The 19,302-nt window shown below is 47.7% G+C and overlaps 1 protein-coding gene across 3 annotated transcripts in view; it reads right to left on the minus strand.

Annotated features, from left to right (window-relative positions):
* The window catches only part of SP3 (Sp3 transcription factor), a 156,688-nt gene that overhangs the window by 36,291 nt on the left and 101,095 nt on the right, over window positions 1–19,302 (minus strand). For all 3 annotated transcript variants that reach the window (XM_086956150.1, XM_086956148.1, XM_086956149.1), the window contains one exon: window positions 11,681–11,876. In XM_086956150.1, the coding sequence (XP_086812276.1) occupies window positions 11,681–11,876 (196 nt within the window). The remainder of the gene's footprint in view (window positions 1–11,680; window positions 11,877–19,302) is intronic.

A 19,302-nucleotide genomic window follows, 5' to 3' on the forward strand; every position in this document is an offset into this window, starting at 1 on the left:
CATTCACCGACGGCTGAGTTAGTCCGTCATGGCATTCAGAGAACCTGCCAGGGGTGAACCACCGGGGTGATGCCCTGATGTTCCAGCCATGTCCAGAGGCGCAGAGCCTCCTGACAAAGGGCCCACGACCCCACCCCACCCACCCTGATAGTTGCAATACCACATGGCGGTGGCTTTGTCCGTGAACAACTGCACTACACTTCCCCAGACAGAGGGAAGAAATGCCTTCAGTGCAAGTCGGATCGCCCGCAGCTCCAGAAGGTTGATATGGAGCCAGGACTCCGCCGGAGACCAGAGGCCTCCGATCTCCGCCTCTCCCATGTGCCCCCTTCCCAAGAGAGGCGCATCCGTCACCACTGTGTGCTCCAGTTGGGGTAGGGAGAGGGATCTGCCAATGACCCAATCGCGGTCCGTGAGCCACCACTGGAACTGTCCTGCAGTGCACTCCAAGATCAGGACTGGGTCGGACAGGATGCCCTGATGTTGTGCCCACTGGAACTTCAGGTCCCACTGCATAGCCTGCATCCGCCACCTGGCATGATGTATCAGTAGGATGTAGGAGGACATCAGACCCAGCAGCATTAGGGCCATCCTGACGAAACTATGGATAAAGGCTGAAAGATCGGAATCAGAGCCTGAATATCTCGAGCCCGCTGCTCGGGAGGATAAACTCGAAACTGCACCAAGTCCAGAAACGCTGCGATGAAGAGGAGCTTCTGGGAGGGATTCAGGTGTGACTTCGGCATGTTGATGGAGAACCCCAGCGAATGCAGGAGGTCGGCCGTAGTCTGGAGGTGGGAGACGACTGTTTGGGGCAAGCCCGCCTTCAACAACCAGAGATAGGAGAAGACTGGAACCCCTAATCTGCGCAGATGAGCTGCGACCACCCCCATCACTTTTGTGAACACCCGAGGGGCACTGGTGAGGCCGAAGGGGAGCACGGTAAACTGCAAGTGCTCTTGGCCTACTGTGAACCGCAGGTAATGCTGATGGGCCAGCAGGACAGGAATGTGGAAATAACCAGCCTACAAGTCCAACACTACCATCCAGTGTCCAGGGTCTAGGGCAGCCAAAACCTGAGCTAACATCAGCATCTTGAACATCTCCTTCCGGAGGAAGATGTTGACACTCCTGTGGTCCAAGATGGGGCATAGGTCCCCTTTGCCCTTCTTGGGAACCAGAAAGTAGTGGGAGTAACAACCCAGTCTTACTTCTGGGCCAGGAACGCGCTCGATGGCCCCCTTGGCCAAGAGGGCCCCAACTTCCTCCTGCAGAAGTTGCAAGTGATCCCCCGGCATGCAGTGGTACTGCGGTGGCATGGCTGGAGGGGTCGTCTCGAAGGGGAGGGAGTAGACCCTTCGGACGATTTGCAGCACCCACCTGTCCGCAGTGATGGTACACCAGTGGAGCAGGTGATGGCAAACTCTGCTTCTCACTGTTGGCATTAACTGTGCCTACATGACAGTTAATATATTAAAAAATAAATTAAGCTGTCCATCATACGGTAAATACGTTAAAACCGTATATCAGGTTTTGAGTTTTGACCTTCATTGAGGTGAGCTGTGATCCTCCCCTTGCAGCTGCTAAAGTAAGGAATCTTGTAGTAGTTTATGATGCAGAGCATTTTTATAGACCAGGGCCTAGTATTAATCATGTCCAATGTTTTGCGGGAAAGGGTCAGGGAATTAATTGGGCTGCTGGGTTTGGGGCATCCTGGAATGTATTCGCATCACTTAGGGACCTGAATGACGTCAATTGACTCCTATCCAGGGAGGTGCGGGGGAGCTAGCGAGAGTCATCTGGCTAATACTGGGGTGGCAGAGAGGAGCGTGGAACCCTTTATAGGGACAACAATGCTATCCACGGCTATGTACAGCGAAGTTGCTAATCGGGAGACAAACTTGGTGGAAGGGTTTGCAGGCCCATGGAGTAGTAGTGGGCCTACCGTTCTAAGTGGGGGGAGTAGTGGAGGAGATATAAAGATCAATTTGTGGAATATAGCAGGATTATCCAGTAAATTTGGTTATGAGCTATGGCTCACCCATGAGAGGGAGTTCCATATAATATGTCTACAAGAGACATGGGAGGCAGGCATGAACTTCTTTATTGAAGGTTATAAATCGTTCTTTTCCCCGTCAGTCAGATCAGTATCCGGAAGAGCTAAGGGGGATTTGATTATGTTTATAGATGTGAGATTACAAAGCAAATGGAAGAATTTGGCCTGGGATTCAAAGGCCGTTCAAGGGTTGAAATTCACAAATAATTCCTTCAGGGTAAATGTAATAAATTTCTACAATGCAGTGTTAAACTCGCAGGGTGTGTGTAGTTCTCATGAACTAAGTACATTGCTAGAAAAGACATGAGGGAAAGGGATGGCTCAATCTCAATTGATACTAGCAGGACACTTAAACTGTCACCTGTGCCCTCATTTGAGGGTGGCACAGGATGACTTGCTATCCTGCCCATTGAGGAAAGGCACACATCTGGAGCATACCCAGTTGGGAAGAGAACTTACTGGCCTATTACACTCATACGGGTTAATTCACACGATGGACGCGATTACCAATTAAAGGAATAGTTTGGTTTCCCCCCACATTTGAAGGGCGAGTTTGTCACTCGTTTATTCAAGTCAAGTCAAGTCAAAGATTTATATAGCGCGCTACATACCCAGAGGGTCTCAAGGCGCTTGAAGAAGGGTGGGGAGTTACTTGTCGAATATCCACGTTTTGAGTTGTTTTCTGAATGCTAGGTGGTTCTGAGTAAGGCGAAGGTCAGTGGGAAGTGAGTTCCAAGTTTTAGCTGCTAGGTAGGAGAAGGATCTACCTCCCATGGTGGTTTTGTTGATGCGGGGTACAGTGGCAAGGGCTTGGTTGGAGGATTGTAGCTGGCGGGAGGGGGTGTAGAAGGATAGTCGTGTGTTGAGGCATTCGGGTCCGATTTCGTAGAGTGCTTTGTGTGCGTGGGTTAGGAGCCGGAAAGTGATCCTCTTATTGACGGGGAGCCAGTGGAGGTTTTTCAGGTGATCAGAGATGTGTTCTTTACGAGGGATGTCTAATATGAGCCTGGCTGAGGCGTTCTGGATGCGTTGTAGTTTTTTCTGGAGTTTTGCGGTGGTGCCGGCGTAGAGGGTGTTTCCGTAGTCCAGTCGGCTCGTGACCAGAGCGTGGGTGACTGTTTTTCTAGTTTCGGTAGGGATCCAGCGAAATGTTTTTTTGAGCATGCGAAGAATGTTGAAGCAAGATGAAGAAACGGCGTTGACTTGTCTGTTCATCGAGAGTGAGGAATCCAGGATGACGCCCAAGTTCCGTGCGTGGTCCGTCGGGATGGGTGCTTTTCCAAGGGCCTCTGGCCACCAAGAGTCGTCCCAGGCGGAGGGGGAGGAACCTAAGATGAGGACTTCTGTTTTGTCTGAGTTCAGTTTCAGACGGCTGTGCTTCATCCATTCGGCTACTTCTTTCATTCCTTCGTGTAGGTTGGTTTTGGCCGTGTTAGGGTCTCTGGTGAGTGATAGGATCAGTTGAGTGTCGTCGGCGTATGAGATGATGTTGAGGTTATGTTGGCGTGCGATGGCCGCGAGGGGGCTCATGTAGACGTTGAAGAGGGTGGGACTGAGTGAGGACCCTTGAGGTACGCCGCAGATGACTTCAGTGGCCTCTGAATTGAATGGTGGAAGGCGGACTCTCTGCGTTCTTCCGGAGAGGAACGAGGTGATCCATTCCAGTGCTTTTCCTTGGATTCCGATGTTTTTGAGGCGCTGTAAAAGGGTGCTATGGCAGACTGTGTCGAAGGCTGCGGAGAGGTCGAGGAGGATGAGGGCGACTGTGTCTCCATTGTCCAGTAGAGTTCGAATGTCGTCTGTTGCTGCGATGAGGGCGGTTTCGGTGCTGTGCTTGGCTCGGAAGCCGGACTGTGAGGAGTCGAGGGATTTGTTGGTTTCGAGGAATGCGGCGAGCTGGTTGTTGACAGCTTTCTCGATGACTTTGGCTGGGAATGGAAGGAGTGAGATAGGGCGATAGTTTTTGAGTTCGGTGGGGTCAGCTGTGGGTTTCTTCAGGAGGGCGCTGAGTTCGGCATGTTTCCAGCTTTCCGGGAAGGTTGCGGAGTTGAGGGAGCAGTTGATGACGTCTCGGAGGTGCGGTGCAATAATGGAGTCTGCTTTGTTAAAGATGTGGTGGGGGCAAGGGTCAGTGGGGGATCCTGAGTGGATAGAGTTCATCAGACGGATGGTGTCCTCAGTGGAGATTGGCTTCCAGTCATTGAGGATGTTCAGGGGGGGTGGGGTTCCTGCAGGGGATTGGGAGGGTTGGTTGTCAAAGCTGTTGTGGATGTCTGCGATTTTGTTGTGGAAGAATGAGGCTAGGGAGTCGCAGAGGGCTTGGGAGGGGGTGATGTCGTTGGAGTTGGCTGAGGGGTTGGTAAATTCCTTGACGATGTTGAATAATTCCTTGCTGTTGTGGGCGTTATTATCTAGACGGTCCTTGAAGGCTGCTTTCTTGGCATTTCGGATTAGTTGTTGGTGTATGCGGGTGGCGTTTTTGAAGGCGTCCTTGGTGCTGGTGGTTGGGTCTTTTTTCCAGGCCTTTACGAGGGAGCGACAGAGTTTCTTGGATTTCTTAAGGTCATCGTTGAACCAGGAGGCCTTCTTGCTGCCTAGTTTGATTTGTCGTTTTTTCAGTGGTGCTAGGATGTCGGCGCTGTTGGATAACCATTGGGTGAGGTTGGTGGCTGCTTGGTCTGGGTTTGAGGAATGGGCGGGGGGCTTTTGAAGAAGCGATGAGGAGATCTGGTCGATGGTGATTTTGTTCCAGTTTCTTTGCAGAGTGGGTTGGGGGTGGTTGTTGGATGTGGGCTTGTTGTAGGTGAAGTGAACGCAGCTGTGGTCAGTCCAAAGGAGAGCTGTGGTGTGGCTGAAGGAAACATGTTTGCTGGAGGTGAAGATAGGGTCGAGTGTGTGACCTGCGATGTGGGTGGAGGTAGTGACAAGTTGTTTAAGTCCGAGGTTTGCGAGGTTGTCCAAAAGGGTGGAGGTGTTGCGGTCGTTGTTCTTTTCAAGGTGAAAGTTGAGGTCTCCCAAAAGGATGTAGTCCTCGGAGGGGAGCGCGTGTGGAGTGATGAAGTCCGTGATGTCTTCACTAAATTGTGAGCGGGGTCCTGGTGGCCTGTAAAGGAGGGTGCCTCTGAGTGTGGTCTTGGGGTTGATGTGGATCTGGAAGTGAAGGTGTTCAGAGTTGGCGAGATTGATGTCTGAGCTGGTTGAGATGCGGATGGATTTCTTGTGGACGATAGCGATGCCTCCTCCTGTGTGGCCGGTGCGGTCCTTGTGAATGATCTTATAGCCTTTCGGGATGGCAATGGTGATGTCTGGGGCAGAAGTGGCGTTCATCCATGTTTCTGTTAGGAAGGCGACGTCCGGAGAGATGGTGTCGAGTAGATTCCAGAGGTCAATGGCGTGCCTGTGGACCGATCGGGTGTTGAGCAGGATGCATTGTAGGTGGTTGGGGTCGGATATCTGTTGTGTGTTCGTAGATGAGGAGTAGTTCTTGGTGGCGTCGAACTTGCAGGAGTTGCAGGAAAAGGGTCCATGGGTGTGGCCAGGAGCAGCTTGGACGCAGGTGAGGGATCGGCCGGGGTTGAGGGCTAGGAGGGTGGTGGCATCGTAAGTAATGCGGGAGGGGTGGACTTCACGAGGACCTGGGCGCTGGGCGCGGTCCAGGCGCGGACGGGCGTAGACGGGCTTACCTTTGGCGCACCTTCGGCGCGAATGGGGCGCGATCGCTGCGCGTGGACGCTGCACGTTGGGACGTTGCTCATAAATGGATGGTGGAGGGGGCGGAGCGTGGGAGGGGCAGCAGCTGGGAGGCGGTGGCGGGAGGAGGGGCGGACCAGGGAAAAACAAACAACAAAATGGAGGGTCAAAGGCTAATGGAGCCAGGGGCAGCAAATTCACTACAGCGCCGAGTGTGCAGGACAATTGCAAGAAAACACACAAGCCTCAGTGTACCAAAATTCATTCAGCCAGCCTCAGCAAGGCCGCGCTACCAATTAATTAATTAAATAGAATAGTGCGGCGCTGCGCGAGCAAAGCGCTACTAGGCTGCGAGGGTCAGTCAAATACACACAAATACAGCTGAAAATGCTTGTTGAGATAACGATACCGCCAGGAGACATAGCGAGGCAGCTGCAGTTCAGCCGGAGCGTGGGGGAGCAACCGATCTGGAAGAAGGTCCAGGCGGTTTTATCTTTGTCACCCCCTTATTAAAGAGAGGTGTACTGAGATATGATATTGAACATAGTGTGTTCAGTGATCACAACCCACGTATTATAGTGATTGGAACACAGTCACAGTTGCAAGTGATGGATAGACAGGTAGGGTGCACGGAAGTCGTTACTACGGATCAAGGTAAAAAGCTTAGGTGGGCCCAGGTCGATACTAGCACTTTTAATGCCTCTTTATTTGGTAGAGGGCAGCAGGAAATAATGAAATGCCTAGATTTAGGTGTGGAAGGGGTGGAACCAATTGAGGCCTTCACGAATATTGCACATTTGGTAGAAAATGTATTGAAGTCCCCCTCACAGGGGGTCTAGCGGGGCCTCCGCAAGGTGGTTTGGCAGCCAGTGTTCGGAGGCCCTGAGAAAGTTAAAAGGGACACTTAAAACAGAAACCTAGAGATAGGGAACTGGTGGCTGCTTGTCGTGCAAGCTATAAGTTAGCGGTCAAAGGAAGAAAGTGGAAGTTACAAAGTGCTACATGGAAAGAACTCACAGAGGCGGCAGAATCAAAAGGACTCTGCCCGCTTCTGGAGAGTAATTAATAACCCCTGTTTTTCTGACCCAAATAAGCGAGGGCTAAGTAATAATATTTTGCCAGACCAATGGCAGGAGCATTTTCAGGGATTGTAGAACCATCTTGCTAGTCAGGTTGAACAGCAAACCCCAATTATGCAACTAGGTGGTAACCCCATTGTCTTCACGTTGGATGAAGTTACCCTAGGAATGGAGGGTTTGACTAGGAACAGCGCATCATTGCCAGACGGGATTCCACCGGACCTTTTTTGGTCTAACACGGAGGTCTGGGCCCCTCTTCTTACTAGGGTTCTGAACGCAGCAATAAATACAACTATGCCAGCATCCTGGTCTTCTGCTATTATCGTGCAGATTTTTAAGAAGGGCAACAGGGTCAGTCCAAATTGTTATCGGCCGATATCTTCGATAGATGTCGCTGCGAAGGTCCTGGGGCGGGCGATTCTAAACAGGTTGATGGATTGGGCAGAGGAGACACAAATTATCACGAATGTGCAATATGGGTATCACCCGGGAAAATCTACAGTAGATTAGGATCTTAACCTGTACCTTATCACGGCAAAATATACTATAGCAAAGCCTGGGGGGGGGCTATACTTAGCCTTCATGGACCTCACCGCGGCCTTTGATCGTGTGAATCGCAATAAGTTGTGGATTCTAATGAGGGACCATAGGGTAGACATAGCTATAATAAATATCCTCAGTCACTGCATTCCAACACAACAGCATCTGTAAGATACACAAAGGAGGGGAAAGTCACAGAGTTTAAGTGTTCTAGTGGGGTTAGACAAGGATGCATTTTAGCGCCATTCTAGTTTACTTTATATATGAATGGTCTCGATACCACCTTGCGTACCATTGAGGCTGACATACCTAGAATAGGTGATAGAACAGTTCTGATTCTGCTGTACGCAGACGATGCGGTGCTTCTTAACCGTACCCTACATAGTTTGCAGCTTTCAATAGATGGCAGCGTGAAATTCATGAATCACTCGGATATGTCCTCTAACCTTGCAAAATCATATGTAATGGAGACAGGAAAGTAGCCTATATAATTCCATCTACTGTGCTAAAGTCTTGTATGGGAGTGAGGTGTGGAGATTTGTTAAGCCCACCAACTTGCAAAGGGAAGAGAATAAATATCTAAGGCAGATGCTGAAGGTCCCACATAGCATGCCAGCATACTGTACACATGAGGAACTGGGGGTCCCATTGTTCATAACATATAACTTATACAGCATTTTCAATTGTATGTATCTCACACGCAGTAGTTTCATGTTTCATTTTCTTTTCCCATGTTTATCGACAAGTTTTCAGCATAGCCGAAGCGATATTTATTATGTTTCAGGCATAATTTGTGCGTTGATTCAGTCACCTCAGAGCCGATCGCATCCTTATTTTGAAGCTATAGTACCCTTCTCACGTGACCGTGGCATCGCAACACCATTGGTTGCGATCGCGGTCACGTGATGTATTTCTAATTCTATTAGAACTGTTGTAGTTCGGATGTTGCAACTTGTTCAATCCACGGAAGCGCGAACGCTTGAGAAAGCTTGTACGTTGTTTAAACCTTCGTTCCTTAGGTTTTTAATGCTTGCGCTTTTTAAGTTGGGGGTAGAAGCTAGCGGCTATGATTTCAGCACAGAATTAAGGTGGAGCATACTTCTGCTCAAGTTTTCTTTACGTTATGCGTGATGAATCCTTTAACTGGTGCATTGGATCTTACTGTTGAGCACGATGTTTTCTATTTTCCTTTCTTCCTTACGCTTCGTGGTTGTTAGAGATGCTATGCCTTATTGTTTAGTATTTTTCGGCCATTTAGAAGGGTGACTAATTTGGTCCTGTTTGATTTCCTTTTCATAGACCCCTGACGAAGGGTCATGGCTATGGTTGACCCGAAATGCATTGGGTGTTTTTAAAACGTGGATTATTATATTGATTGACAGCATGACATAAGAATCAATTATGTTGGCAAGAAAGTAAAATATTATTTCAAATTACAAAATGGATTTAAATATGTCTTGAACTGAATAAACTTGGATGATCTTGAATGAGAAAACTTTGTTTTCGTTGTGATTGGCGAGCCCAGTCCAGAGGCTAGTGTTACTAACCTCATTATTTGCATGAACTGGGGGTTAGGCACATATCAGATAGTGTGGGGGTGAAGCCCCTAGTATGTTGGTTGAAGATTTGGATCAATGCAGAGGTGGGCCTGACAAGGCTGGTAGTGCGGAATTGTCTCTATTTGGAGTACGTGCGGACAATCCCTTGGTTGAAATAAGTTAGGGATTCCTTTTTTAACCTGGGGCGTAACCTGGGGCGCGCCAATCTATTTGACAAACCAGAGACAATAAGGTTAAAAGACATAGGTGAATTAAAGCGCTGTACCTAAAGTTTGCTATGGCGCAGCGCGAAACTGTTGAATTGAGGGAAACACTCAGTGAGAGATCATATCTTAGTTAAAACATCAAAGGGCATACAACCTTATCTAACATTAATGACAAGTGCCTGCAGATGACCTGCATCCATCATTTATTGGCAGTACCGGCAGGTTTTATTATAAATTGAGAAGAGAGGGCCCTGCGGCTGCGACAATAGTTCTCCACAGGATACCCTTCATTTAGTTTTACTCTGCCCGTATTACGCCCTCCCCAGGAAATTGTTTTTGAAGGACCTGTTAAGGAAAGTTAGATTTAGGCAGGCACGGGTAGCATTGTTGTTTTTAAAATTGTCAACCGATGTGTTTACTCTCTATTGTATGGTAAACTTTTTAAGAGCCACTTTAAAGCTATGAATAACAAGGGCGGATTGAGTATATCAGTGAGTTTTATTTCCCGTTAACACACAGTAAGTTAAGGAATCATGCTAATGGTATTTTACATTAGCTTATTTTACTCAAACACATTCCTGTGAAACATTTTTTTAATGTCTTATTTATATGCTTTTATGGTTTGTGTATCAAATCGAATAAAGTTTTTTAGAATAATAATAAAATCAGTTAGCACAGAGTGCACCACAACGTCTTTGGTCAATGGTCTCAGCACAACTAACTCCTGTGCAAAATCTATAAAATCAAGAGTGAATCAATATATATCTGCCTGAGCCTTAGTTATGCAAAATGCCAGAAACAAAATACATGTTATACAGCAAAACCCTCCGTTGATTGAGAATTACTTCAAGCAATTCTCACTGAATGTGACTAATTCACAAGGACAGAGGCTGAGGTAGGGCAAGGAGGGGGGGGGGCGGGGACTGCATGCATGGAGCAATCATAGAGGTAGACCAGAGTGGCCCATATTTAGATTGAGAGTTAAATGGCCACCCAGTATCATATACGATTGGTACAAATACTACCCCATCCACAGTTCGTCTGATGGAGGTTCTAAAACTACCCCTCTGGGGAAAACAAATCCAAGTTGTTGGTATTAGTAATAGACAAATTACGAATCCGGTCTCAGCTAATGACCCTTTAAAAATTGGCCCACTTGAGAACTACCATGATTCATATTGTGATAGTCCTGTAAAGTTACTTGACAGGAACCTCCTTTTCTAAATGAATTGCTTGATTTATTTAGAAGCCAGATGGTATCGGAATTGAAATCCAAGATGAAGACTTACCCTTCAAATTTAAATCAGAAGAGTCTAAAGTACATTTATTCCCAGTTCTTACAATAGAGGATTTTCCACCCAAATAAAGACAAAGTAAAAGAGGAGGAAAGGGATTTTACAAGTAAAGAGATAGGACTAATCAAACGCTTAGCGCCAGAGAAAATTACAGTGAAACCAAATGCAATTTATCTGTTTGGGTCATCAAACTGAAAAAGGGGCAAGACAAGTGTCAAAAGAAAGTGTTTCTGCAATGCAAAATACCAGTCTTCTGAGTACCCAAAGGGAAGTGAGGATATTCCTGGGAACGGCTAGATACTGTAGACATCGAATTTCAACTGTTTCCCTCATTGCAAAACTTTTACTGAAGCGTATCCACACCGATGTTCCTGATCTGGTGCCATTTGATGAGGAATGCTTCAGTGCCTTCCTTGAGCTCCGAGATAAACTATGCAGTGAATCCACTCCTCTCTAGAAATGTCAATTTACATAAGGGATTTTCACCTATTTTGTTACAAGAGAGAAGGGTGTGCTTTGTCAGTTCTTGTTTTAAGAGTATAGTGAAGTCAAGAGACCTATGGATTATTTCTCTGCCAAGTTAGACCAAATTGCTACTACACTTCTGGAATGTTTCAAATTGGTTGCAGCTGTTTGCCTTGCAAACAAAACTGTATTGTAATGATGTATTCATGTATTGTGTTAGATCCTTATTCAGTTGAGATTTTGCTGACTATTATACAAACTCAACAGCTGACTTACATCATCTTACTAAATAAAAGCAAATAATTGTATTGGCTTACAATGTACCCAAAAGAAGATGCACTAATGATGTGTGGGTGATAGCCCTGAAAAAGTATACCTTTTTCCATATTCCATGTTGTTTTCTATGAGTAGGTAGGTTTATCGACAGTACCCACAAGGTTTTGAACAGACATTTGTAAAACGTTTTTATGAAAGCCATTTTCTGAATACTCCTGATGCTGACAATTTAAACTGGCAACAATACAAAACACTCCACAAAAACAGAACAAAACAATTAGCATAGACAAATACTAGGCCTATGTAAAAGAAGACAACCAGACTGGCTGCCCTTCTTAACTGGTATGATGCAGCCAAGGAGTGAAAACCTGCAAAACTATATATTTCAAAAGAGATACTGGTAACTGGACCTATAACTGGCTGTTGGAACTTTTAAAAGTTTTTCTTTCAAGTCAACTTCCAATTGCACTGAAAATGACAAGAACATTTCATGCTGTAAAAGCTTATTTCTTACCTTCCACCGCCATCTTTGCAGTTAGGACAGGTGCACGCTACTCGCCGCAACCTTTTCCCTTCTAGATGCGATTGGTCCCCTTCTTCTTCTACTACCTGCACCCTTAAATGGGTCAGGTCATTGGTATTCAGAGTAGAGTCTCCACTAAGCTGCTGCCATTCCTCAGGATCTGGCTGTTCCTCTTTAATTCTTATACCTAAAGACAATACAAAAATAATGGTATCTGGCATCTACAAGGCAAAGAAACCCACTCTTAAAACAGAGGTGAGTGGCATAAAAAATGTAATTAGAGGGAAAGTAAAAGAAAGAGATAGGAAATAAGGCACTTGACTAGGATCTGTAAACTGCTGATGTAACCTGCAAGTATAAAAGGGAGAGGACTCAGTTCTTGGGCATCTAGTATGTCAATGTAAAGTCTAAATGATGGAAATAATAATGCACACCAGTAAAACCTGTCACACAATGTACTTCTTTAAATAAAGGAATATTATAATCCAAATAAACAAAAATAGTAGTGTATGAAGATACATGTGTTTATTTTTTTTTCACAACAAAGTTTTATTGAGCAGTCAAAGCAAGGGAAAATTGTGGCTCCCCACAAACAGGAGACCGCCACCAACAGTCATGGCACAGGTTATTGCATATGTAAAAGTGTCTTATCAATAGAGAGTAGACAGCTCAATAAGAACAGCCCCGCAACCCCCCCGCACGTGTGCAAAATACAGTAAGCAAGTCTTGGGTGCAGTGTGATAGGCATGCCACAGACCTCAGGCCACTATAACAGTACAATCAGACGTCTTCCTCCCTTTCCGCCGGGGGATCCAGAGACAACCCTCTTGCACGCTAAGGGAGTGGTTACCAATGCAAATAAATAGCAATAATGGTCAACCATGCTGCGTACCACGCTATATTTCTATAGGGTTTGATGTTAGCTGATTAAGACGTATTCACGCTGTAGGGTGTGTGTATAGTAGACCCATCTATCGCATCATTCCCCTTCCCAGGTTCATTCTATTGAGTGTCGTCATTATGAATGGCAACTCAATCGAGTCAAACGCCTTGGCTGAGTCTAAGAAGATCACCATTGTGTTGCTTTCAGGTTCAGGCTGATGGACAGCAATGAAGAGGGTTCTCAGACTGTCTGTTGAGTAAACTGCTATAAACCCAAACTGTGCTGGTAGTATAAATCCATGAAGTAATGGTAATAATCTGGCAGCTAATATTTTGGACAATATTTTATGGTCTATATTTAAAAGTGATAGTAGTCTGTATGACCCCAACACTCCAGCTTAGGTTTTCCCAGTTTCAGTAGTGTCATCACTATTGCCTCTTGTACAGTAAGTTGGATCTCACCTTTCATGATGGCCTCGCCCGTCACTTCTAGCAAATATGGAGCTAGGAGGATGGAGTATTCTTAATAAAACTCACTGGTCAGTCTGTAAATCCTGGGCACCTTGCCAGATTTCAAGTCGGCAATGGCTTTGAGTATTCTTAATAAAACTCACTGGTCAGTCTGTAAATCCTGGGCACCTTGCCAGATTTCAATTCGGCAATGGCTTTTTTGATATTGTGCTCAGTGATTAGGGAGCATATCTTTCTTTTGGTCGACTGGACCCGGGACAATGAGACTGCGTCCAGATGCAGATTGATATCATCTTGCTTCTTCCTATATTGGGAGTAGTATGGTAGTCCGCGTAGGTCACGAAAATTTCTGGCGTACAGTGAACTGTATCCCAGTCTCCAACTTCCACAGAGACAATGTGGTGTTCGGCCCACCTGGGCGCCGCCTCCATACACCCTTGCAACAGCATATTTCCTCAAGTAGCGGACTTCCCTTTCAGCTTTCATATGTACGCGCTGAATGTTTGTCAGAGTGTGTGGAGGGCAGAGTGTCTAGGTCTGTGTTATAATATCTCCTTTCTAGTTCCTGGAGTCCATGTCCTACTGTAGCCAATCTACCCCAGAAAGACTTCAGAATGCATTCTCTTCCAATTATCGCTTTGAATGCCCCATGGCAATAAGGATCCTGTCCAGTCCTTATTAAACAGAAAGTAGTGTGCTCCTCTCTAAAAGCACTGGCAAGTAGTATGGATGCAAATAAGTTACTTACCTCGAACTGTTGTTCACCAGTATTGGAATCTTTCATACATTGACATGCTTGAATCAACCCTGCAGTTGAAATGGGAGTCCCACAGTACATTAAAATAGCTAAGTGGACCAGAAAGGCCACAGGCTCTTTCATTTTGTAACGTAGCAGTCTTTTTTTTTTTTTTAAAGTGACCAAAGTTAGGTTTCAATTCATCAGGATGCCCGGTCCTCTTGCAAATTGTAACCTTGCAACATATGCTAATTTGAATCACAAATGAACGTTGATAGGACAACAAACTTTGAACTTCCAGGGTCATAGTCAGGTTAATGATTGCTGATAACAAGATAAATCATATGAACACAACAGAACTGGGACAGCAAGCAATGTTTCAGTTATGTCTTGCTTTTTCACATTCACAATCAATGGGAGAAAATGCAAATGCTACTTACCAGTATGCATCTGTTCTTGGCATGTAGGGCTGCTGACATTCATATCTGTGCATAGATCGCCGCCTAGTGTTGGGTCCGGATGATTGCACATGGTTGTCCTGGAAGAGTCTTCGAAATATCACGAGATAGGTGGCTCCTCCCCTGGACTACAGTGCGCATGGGCATCGCCTCCATCCCCAGATTGTTTTTAGCCATTGGCAGAGATGGAGTGAAGTAAGTGAGTGATGACCATGCTATGAGCATATATATATGAATACTGCAGCTGCTACAGGCGCCGGGGAGGAGGGTGGGCGATATGAATGTCAGCAGCCCTACATGCCAAGAACAGATGCATACTGGTAAGTAGCATTTGCAGTTCGAGGCATGTGGGCTGCTGAATTCATATCTGTGCATAGAATACACAGCAGTCCTCCTATTATTGGTGGCCGCCCGTGCCAGCTGCAGCAGTTTGAAAAAGTGTTTTGAGAACAGCCTGACCAACAGCTGCCTGCTGTTTGGAGTGCACGTCTACACAGTAATGTTTAGTGAAAGTATGTGTGGTAGACCATGTGGCTGCCCTACAAATATCCTCTAAGGGAATGTTACCCAGGAAAGCCATAGAGGCCCCCAACTTTCTGGTGGAGTGAGCTCTTGGTGGAATTGTGAGAGTACGTTTAGCTTTAGCGTAACAGATCTGAATGCATTTCACGATCCACCTAGCGATACCAGCTTTGGAGATAGCGTTACCCTTGTGGTGCGTGGCAAATGCAACGAAAAGTTGCTTGGTTTTTCGAAAATCCTTTGTCCTGTCAATGTAGTACATTAAGGCTCTTTTAACGTCAAGGGTGTGGAGCATCCGCTCCGCCAGCGACTCTGGGTTTTGAAAAAACACTGGCAACTCAATTGTCTGGTTCATGTGGAATTGAGATACAACCTTGGGTAAAAATTTAGGGTTAGTGCGGAGCACCACCCTGTTAGCGTGTACTTGGAAGAAAGGTTCTTGGATGGTGAGTGCCTGCAATTCACTAACCCTCCGTAGCGATGTAATTGCTACTAAGAAAGCCACCTTCCAAGTCAGAAACTGAAGCTCACAAGAGTGCAGTGGCTCAAAGGGAGGACCCATCAGTCTTGTAAGAACCACATTGAGGTTCCATTCCGGAGCTGGTGGTGTCCGTGGTGGAATGACCCTCTTGAGTCCTTCCAGAAAAGCCTTGATAGCAGGGACCCTAAAAAGTGATAGGTGCTGCCTATTCTTAAGGTATGCTGCCATTGCAGACAAGTGAATGCGGATGGAAGAGTACGCCAAATTGCATTGGTACAGGTGGAACAGGTAACAAATGATGTTTTGAATGGAAGCATCCAGCGGGTCAATATTGTGGTTTACACAGTAAACGGCAAACCGCTTCCATTTAGCCGCATAACATGCTCTAGTAGTGGGCTTCCTTGCCTCCCGAATGATATTCATGCAATCGGGGGGAAGATTGAGGTAGCCAAACTCTAGGACTTCAGGAGCCAGATCGCCAGGTTGAGCTGTTGCGGATCTGGGTACTGAATGTCGCCATGGCTCTGCGTCAGAAGGCTGGGTGTGAGATGAAGCCTTTGATGCGGTACCACGGAGAGTTCCAGAAACGTGGTGTACCATGGTTGGCGAGCCCATGTTGGAGCAACCAGGATGAGAGTCATCGAGTGCTGCCTGAGTTTGCGTGCCACCAGCGGTATCAGAGGTGCTGGGGGAAAAGCGTACGCAAATCTGCCTGACCAGTTCATCCACATCGCATTGCCCTGCGATTGCGGGTGTGGGAACCTGGCGGCGAAGCTTTGGCATTTTGCGTTCTCCTTTGTGGCGAACAGGTCTATCTCTGGATGACCCCACCTTTGGAAGTACGGTTGGAGTACCGATGGATGTATCTCCCACTCGTGCATTTGGTGGCTGTGCCTGCTGAGCAGGTCCGCCATCTGGTTGTCTTTGCCCGGGAGATGCTCCGCTATGAGTAAGATGTTCCTCTGAATGGCCCACTTCCACATGCTCTGAGCCAGATGAGACAGCTGCGGAGAGTGTGTGCCCCCCTGCTTCTGAATGTAGTACATGGCTGTCATGTTGTCCGTCCGGATCAACACAACCTTGTTGCACAGATGTACTTTGAATGCCTTCAAGGCCATGAAGATTGCCATCAGTTCTAATACATTGATGTGCATCTTCCTTTGCTGTAGTGTCCATAGTCCCTGCACTGTGTAGTGGAGTACATGCGCTCCCCATCCTTGGAGAGAAGCGTCCGTTGTCAGGATAATCTGTGGCACAGGCTCCTGGAACGGTCGGCCCTTGCAAAGGTTTTGTGGATTCCACCAATGCAGAGAGTTGTATGCCCGACCGCTCACCAACACTAGGTCTGTCAGTTGCCCATGAGTTTGAGTCCACTGACGTGCTAGGCACTCCTGAAGCGGACGCATATGTAGTCTCGCGTGCGGGACGATGGAGATGCAGGAGGCCATCATGCCTATCAACTGCATGAACACCTTCGCTGGAAGCGAGTGCTGTGGTCTGAATCGTTGGATCAGAGTTTGGATACTGGCGATTCTCACTGAATTCGGCTGCGCAGTGGCTGCCAGAGTGTCTATCGTCGCGCCCAGATACTGCCGTATATGGGCGGGTTGGAGATGGGATTTCGGATAGTTCAGCGAGAATCCCAGATCGTGCAGGAGATGAATGGTGCGGGACACGTGGTCGGCGCACTGCTGTTCTGACTTTGCCTGAATGAGCCAGTCGTCCAGATAGGGATAGACATGGATGTTCTGGCGTCGTAGATGCGCCGCCACAGTCGCCAGGCACTTTGTAAAGACTCTTGGCGCTGTGGTGACCCCGAAAGGCAGAACCCTGCACTGGTAGTGCTGGTCCTGGATCGTGAATCTGAGGTACTTCCTGAGTGAAGGGTGCAGGGGAATATGAAAGTATGCATCCTTGAGATCCAGCGTAGCTAGGAAGTCCCCCTGCCGAAGCAGAGGGAGGACCTGCTGCAACGTGAGCATATGGAAGTGCTCCGACAGGATGTACCAGTTGAGGGGCCTGAGGTCCAGGATGGGCCTGAGGGATCCGTCCTTTTTGGGGATTAGAAAGTACAGAGAGTAAACTCCTGTTCCTCTTTCTTGCAGTGGAACGAGCTCTATTGCCCCTTTTTGCAGCATGACTTGAACTTCCTGCTGCAACAAGTGCAAGTGCTCGCCGGACATAGGACGGTTTCTTGGAGGTATGTTTGGTGGAGTGGAAGTAAGTTCCAGACAGTAACCGTACTGGATAAGAGATCTGACCCACCTGTCCGTGGTGATGGATTTCCACGCGGGCAGGAACTGCTGGAGTCTCCCCCCGACCGGTGTTGTGTGGTCGGGGGGCAGTGAGAAGGCGTCACTGTTTGTTGGAGGTGGAGGACCTGGAGCTGTTGTTTCCACGTCCCCTGCCTTTGACGTTGTTGCCTCTGTAACCACCTCTACCCTCGTTAGTGTATGAGGTTTGGGCGTTGCTTTTAACCCCTTTACTGCTAAGGCAATATTACTGCTGCCATTCACTTTCCATTGAAATCAATGGAAAGTCCATGACGAGTTACCCTTGTCATTAGCGGCGAAGAGGTTATAGTACTGCGTGGATTGCGATGCCTGACCCCTTGAGGTGCCTCTGTTACTGGAGCAGCGAAAGGAACCACCCCGAAACTGCTGGGACTGGAGGGCCCCCATAGACTTAGCAGTGTCCGTGTCTTTTTTCATTTTTTCAAGGGTTGCATCCACTTCAGGGCCAAACAGGTGGTCTGGATTAACCGTTTGGTTTAAGATGGTTGTCTGTATATCTGGTTTGAAGCCGGATATCCTAAGCCATGCATGTCTCCGCAGCAACACGCTAGTGTTTATCGCCCTGGAGGCGGTATCTGCCACGTCCAGTGCACATTTGATGGAAGCGTTGGTGATCAGCTTCCCTTCCTGAATCAACATTTCAGCTGCCTCCTTGTACTGATCAGGTAAGTGCTGCAGAAGTGTTTCTAGGGTGTCGTAGTGCGCCCTATCGTAGCGTGCCAGTAGGGCCTGCGTGTTTGAAATGCGCCAAATATTAGCTGCCTGCGCAGCAATTCGTTTCCTTGAGGCTTCAAATATTTTTGACTCTTTGTCTGGGGGAGGAGCGTCACCCGTGGTCTGCGAATTCGCCCTCTTGCGTGCGTTGGATACAACCAAAGAGTCCAATGGCAAGTGTCCCTTGATGTACGTTGGATCTGAGGGCGCTGCCTTGTATTTTTTGTCAATGCGAGGATTGATGACTCGCGCCCGAGTGGGCTCCCTGAAAACCTCCGGCGCGTGCTTTAGCACTCCCTTGAGCATTGGCAATGTCTTGACTGACTTTTCAGCCACTGAGAAAGTGTCAAACAAAAAATCGACATCCACAGGATCTGAATGTAGGTCGACATCATGATTTGCTGCAGCTCTCTCAATTAGAGCGTTGAAGGCTGCAGAGTCCTCCGTTGGTGAGGTTTTCGCTGCAAAGAGCTGCGGTTCCTGACCCGACTGAGGGTCCTCAGGGTCGCCTCCGGCAGACCAAGGTTCATGTTCCTCCTCTGGATCCGAGTACGCTGGATAATTGTACTCGTCCCCCTCATCTCCGTCACCTTCCCCAGCGTTGGAATGCGTCGGTGAAAGTTCTAAATTCTTGGGAGATGCAGGCTCTATAGGGGCAGAAGTACCCGCAGAGTCCTTTTTGTTCTTGAGTGGAATACGAAAATGTTCCAACACCAGCTCCGTGGTGATCTTCCTTTTAAGGAGAGAGAGCTTCCCGGTATTGGCGTCGATGATGACCTCTCGACGCTCTTCCTCTGCAAGTGGCTGGAGCCGAGGCTTCGACACCACCAATGATGCCTTGGGCGTTGACACCCCCTTCGAGGGCACCCTGGCCCCATGCCTCGGAGCGAAAGCCTTCGGCGGTAGCGTGAAGCGGATAGGCGTCTGCGCCTTTGCCGGCTTTGGTGTGGGCTTCGGCACCACATCCTCTGGTTCGGGAGCCACAGCGTCCTTCCGAATCGGTTGCAGGGACTCCGCGACCTTTTTTGTTAAGGCCGGGGAGGGCTGGACCGGCT

The sequence above is a fragment of the Lissotriton vulgaris genome, chromosome 2_1 (assembly GCF_964263255.1).
Source record: "Lissotriton vulgaris chromosome 2_1, aLisVul1.2, whole genome shotgun sequence".
Lineage (NCBI taxonomy): Eukaryota > Metazoa > Chordata > Amphibia > Caudata > Salamandridae > Lissotriton > Lissotriton vulgaris.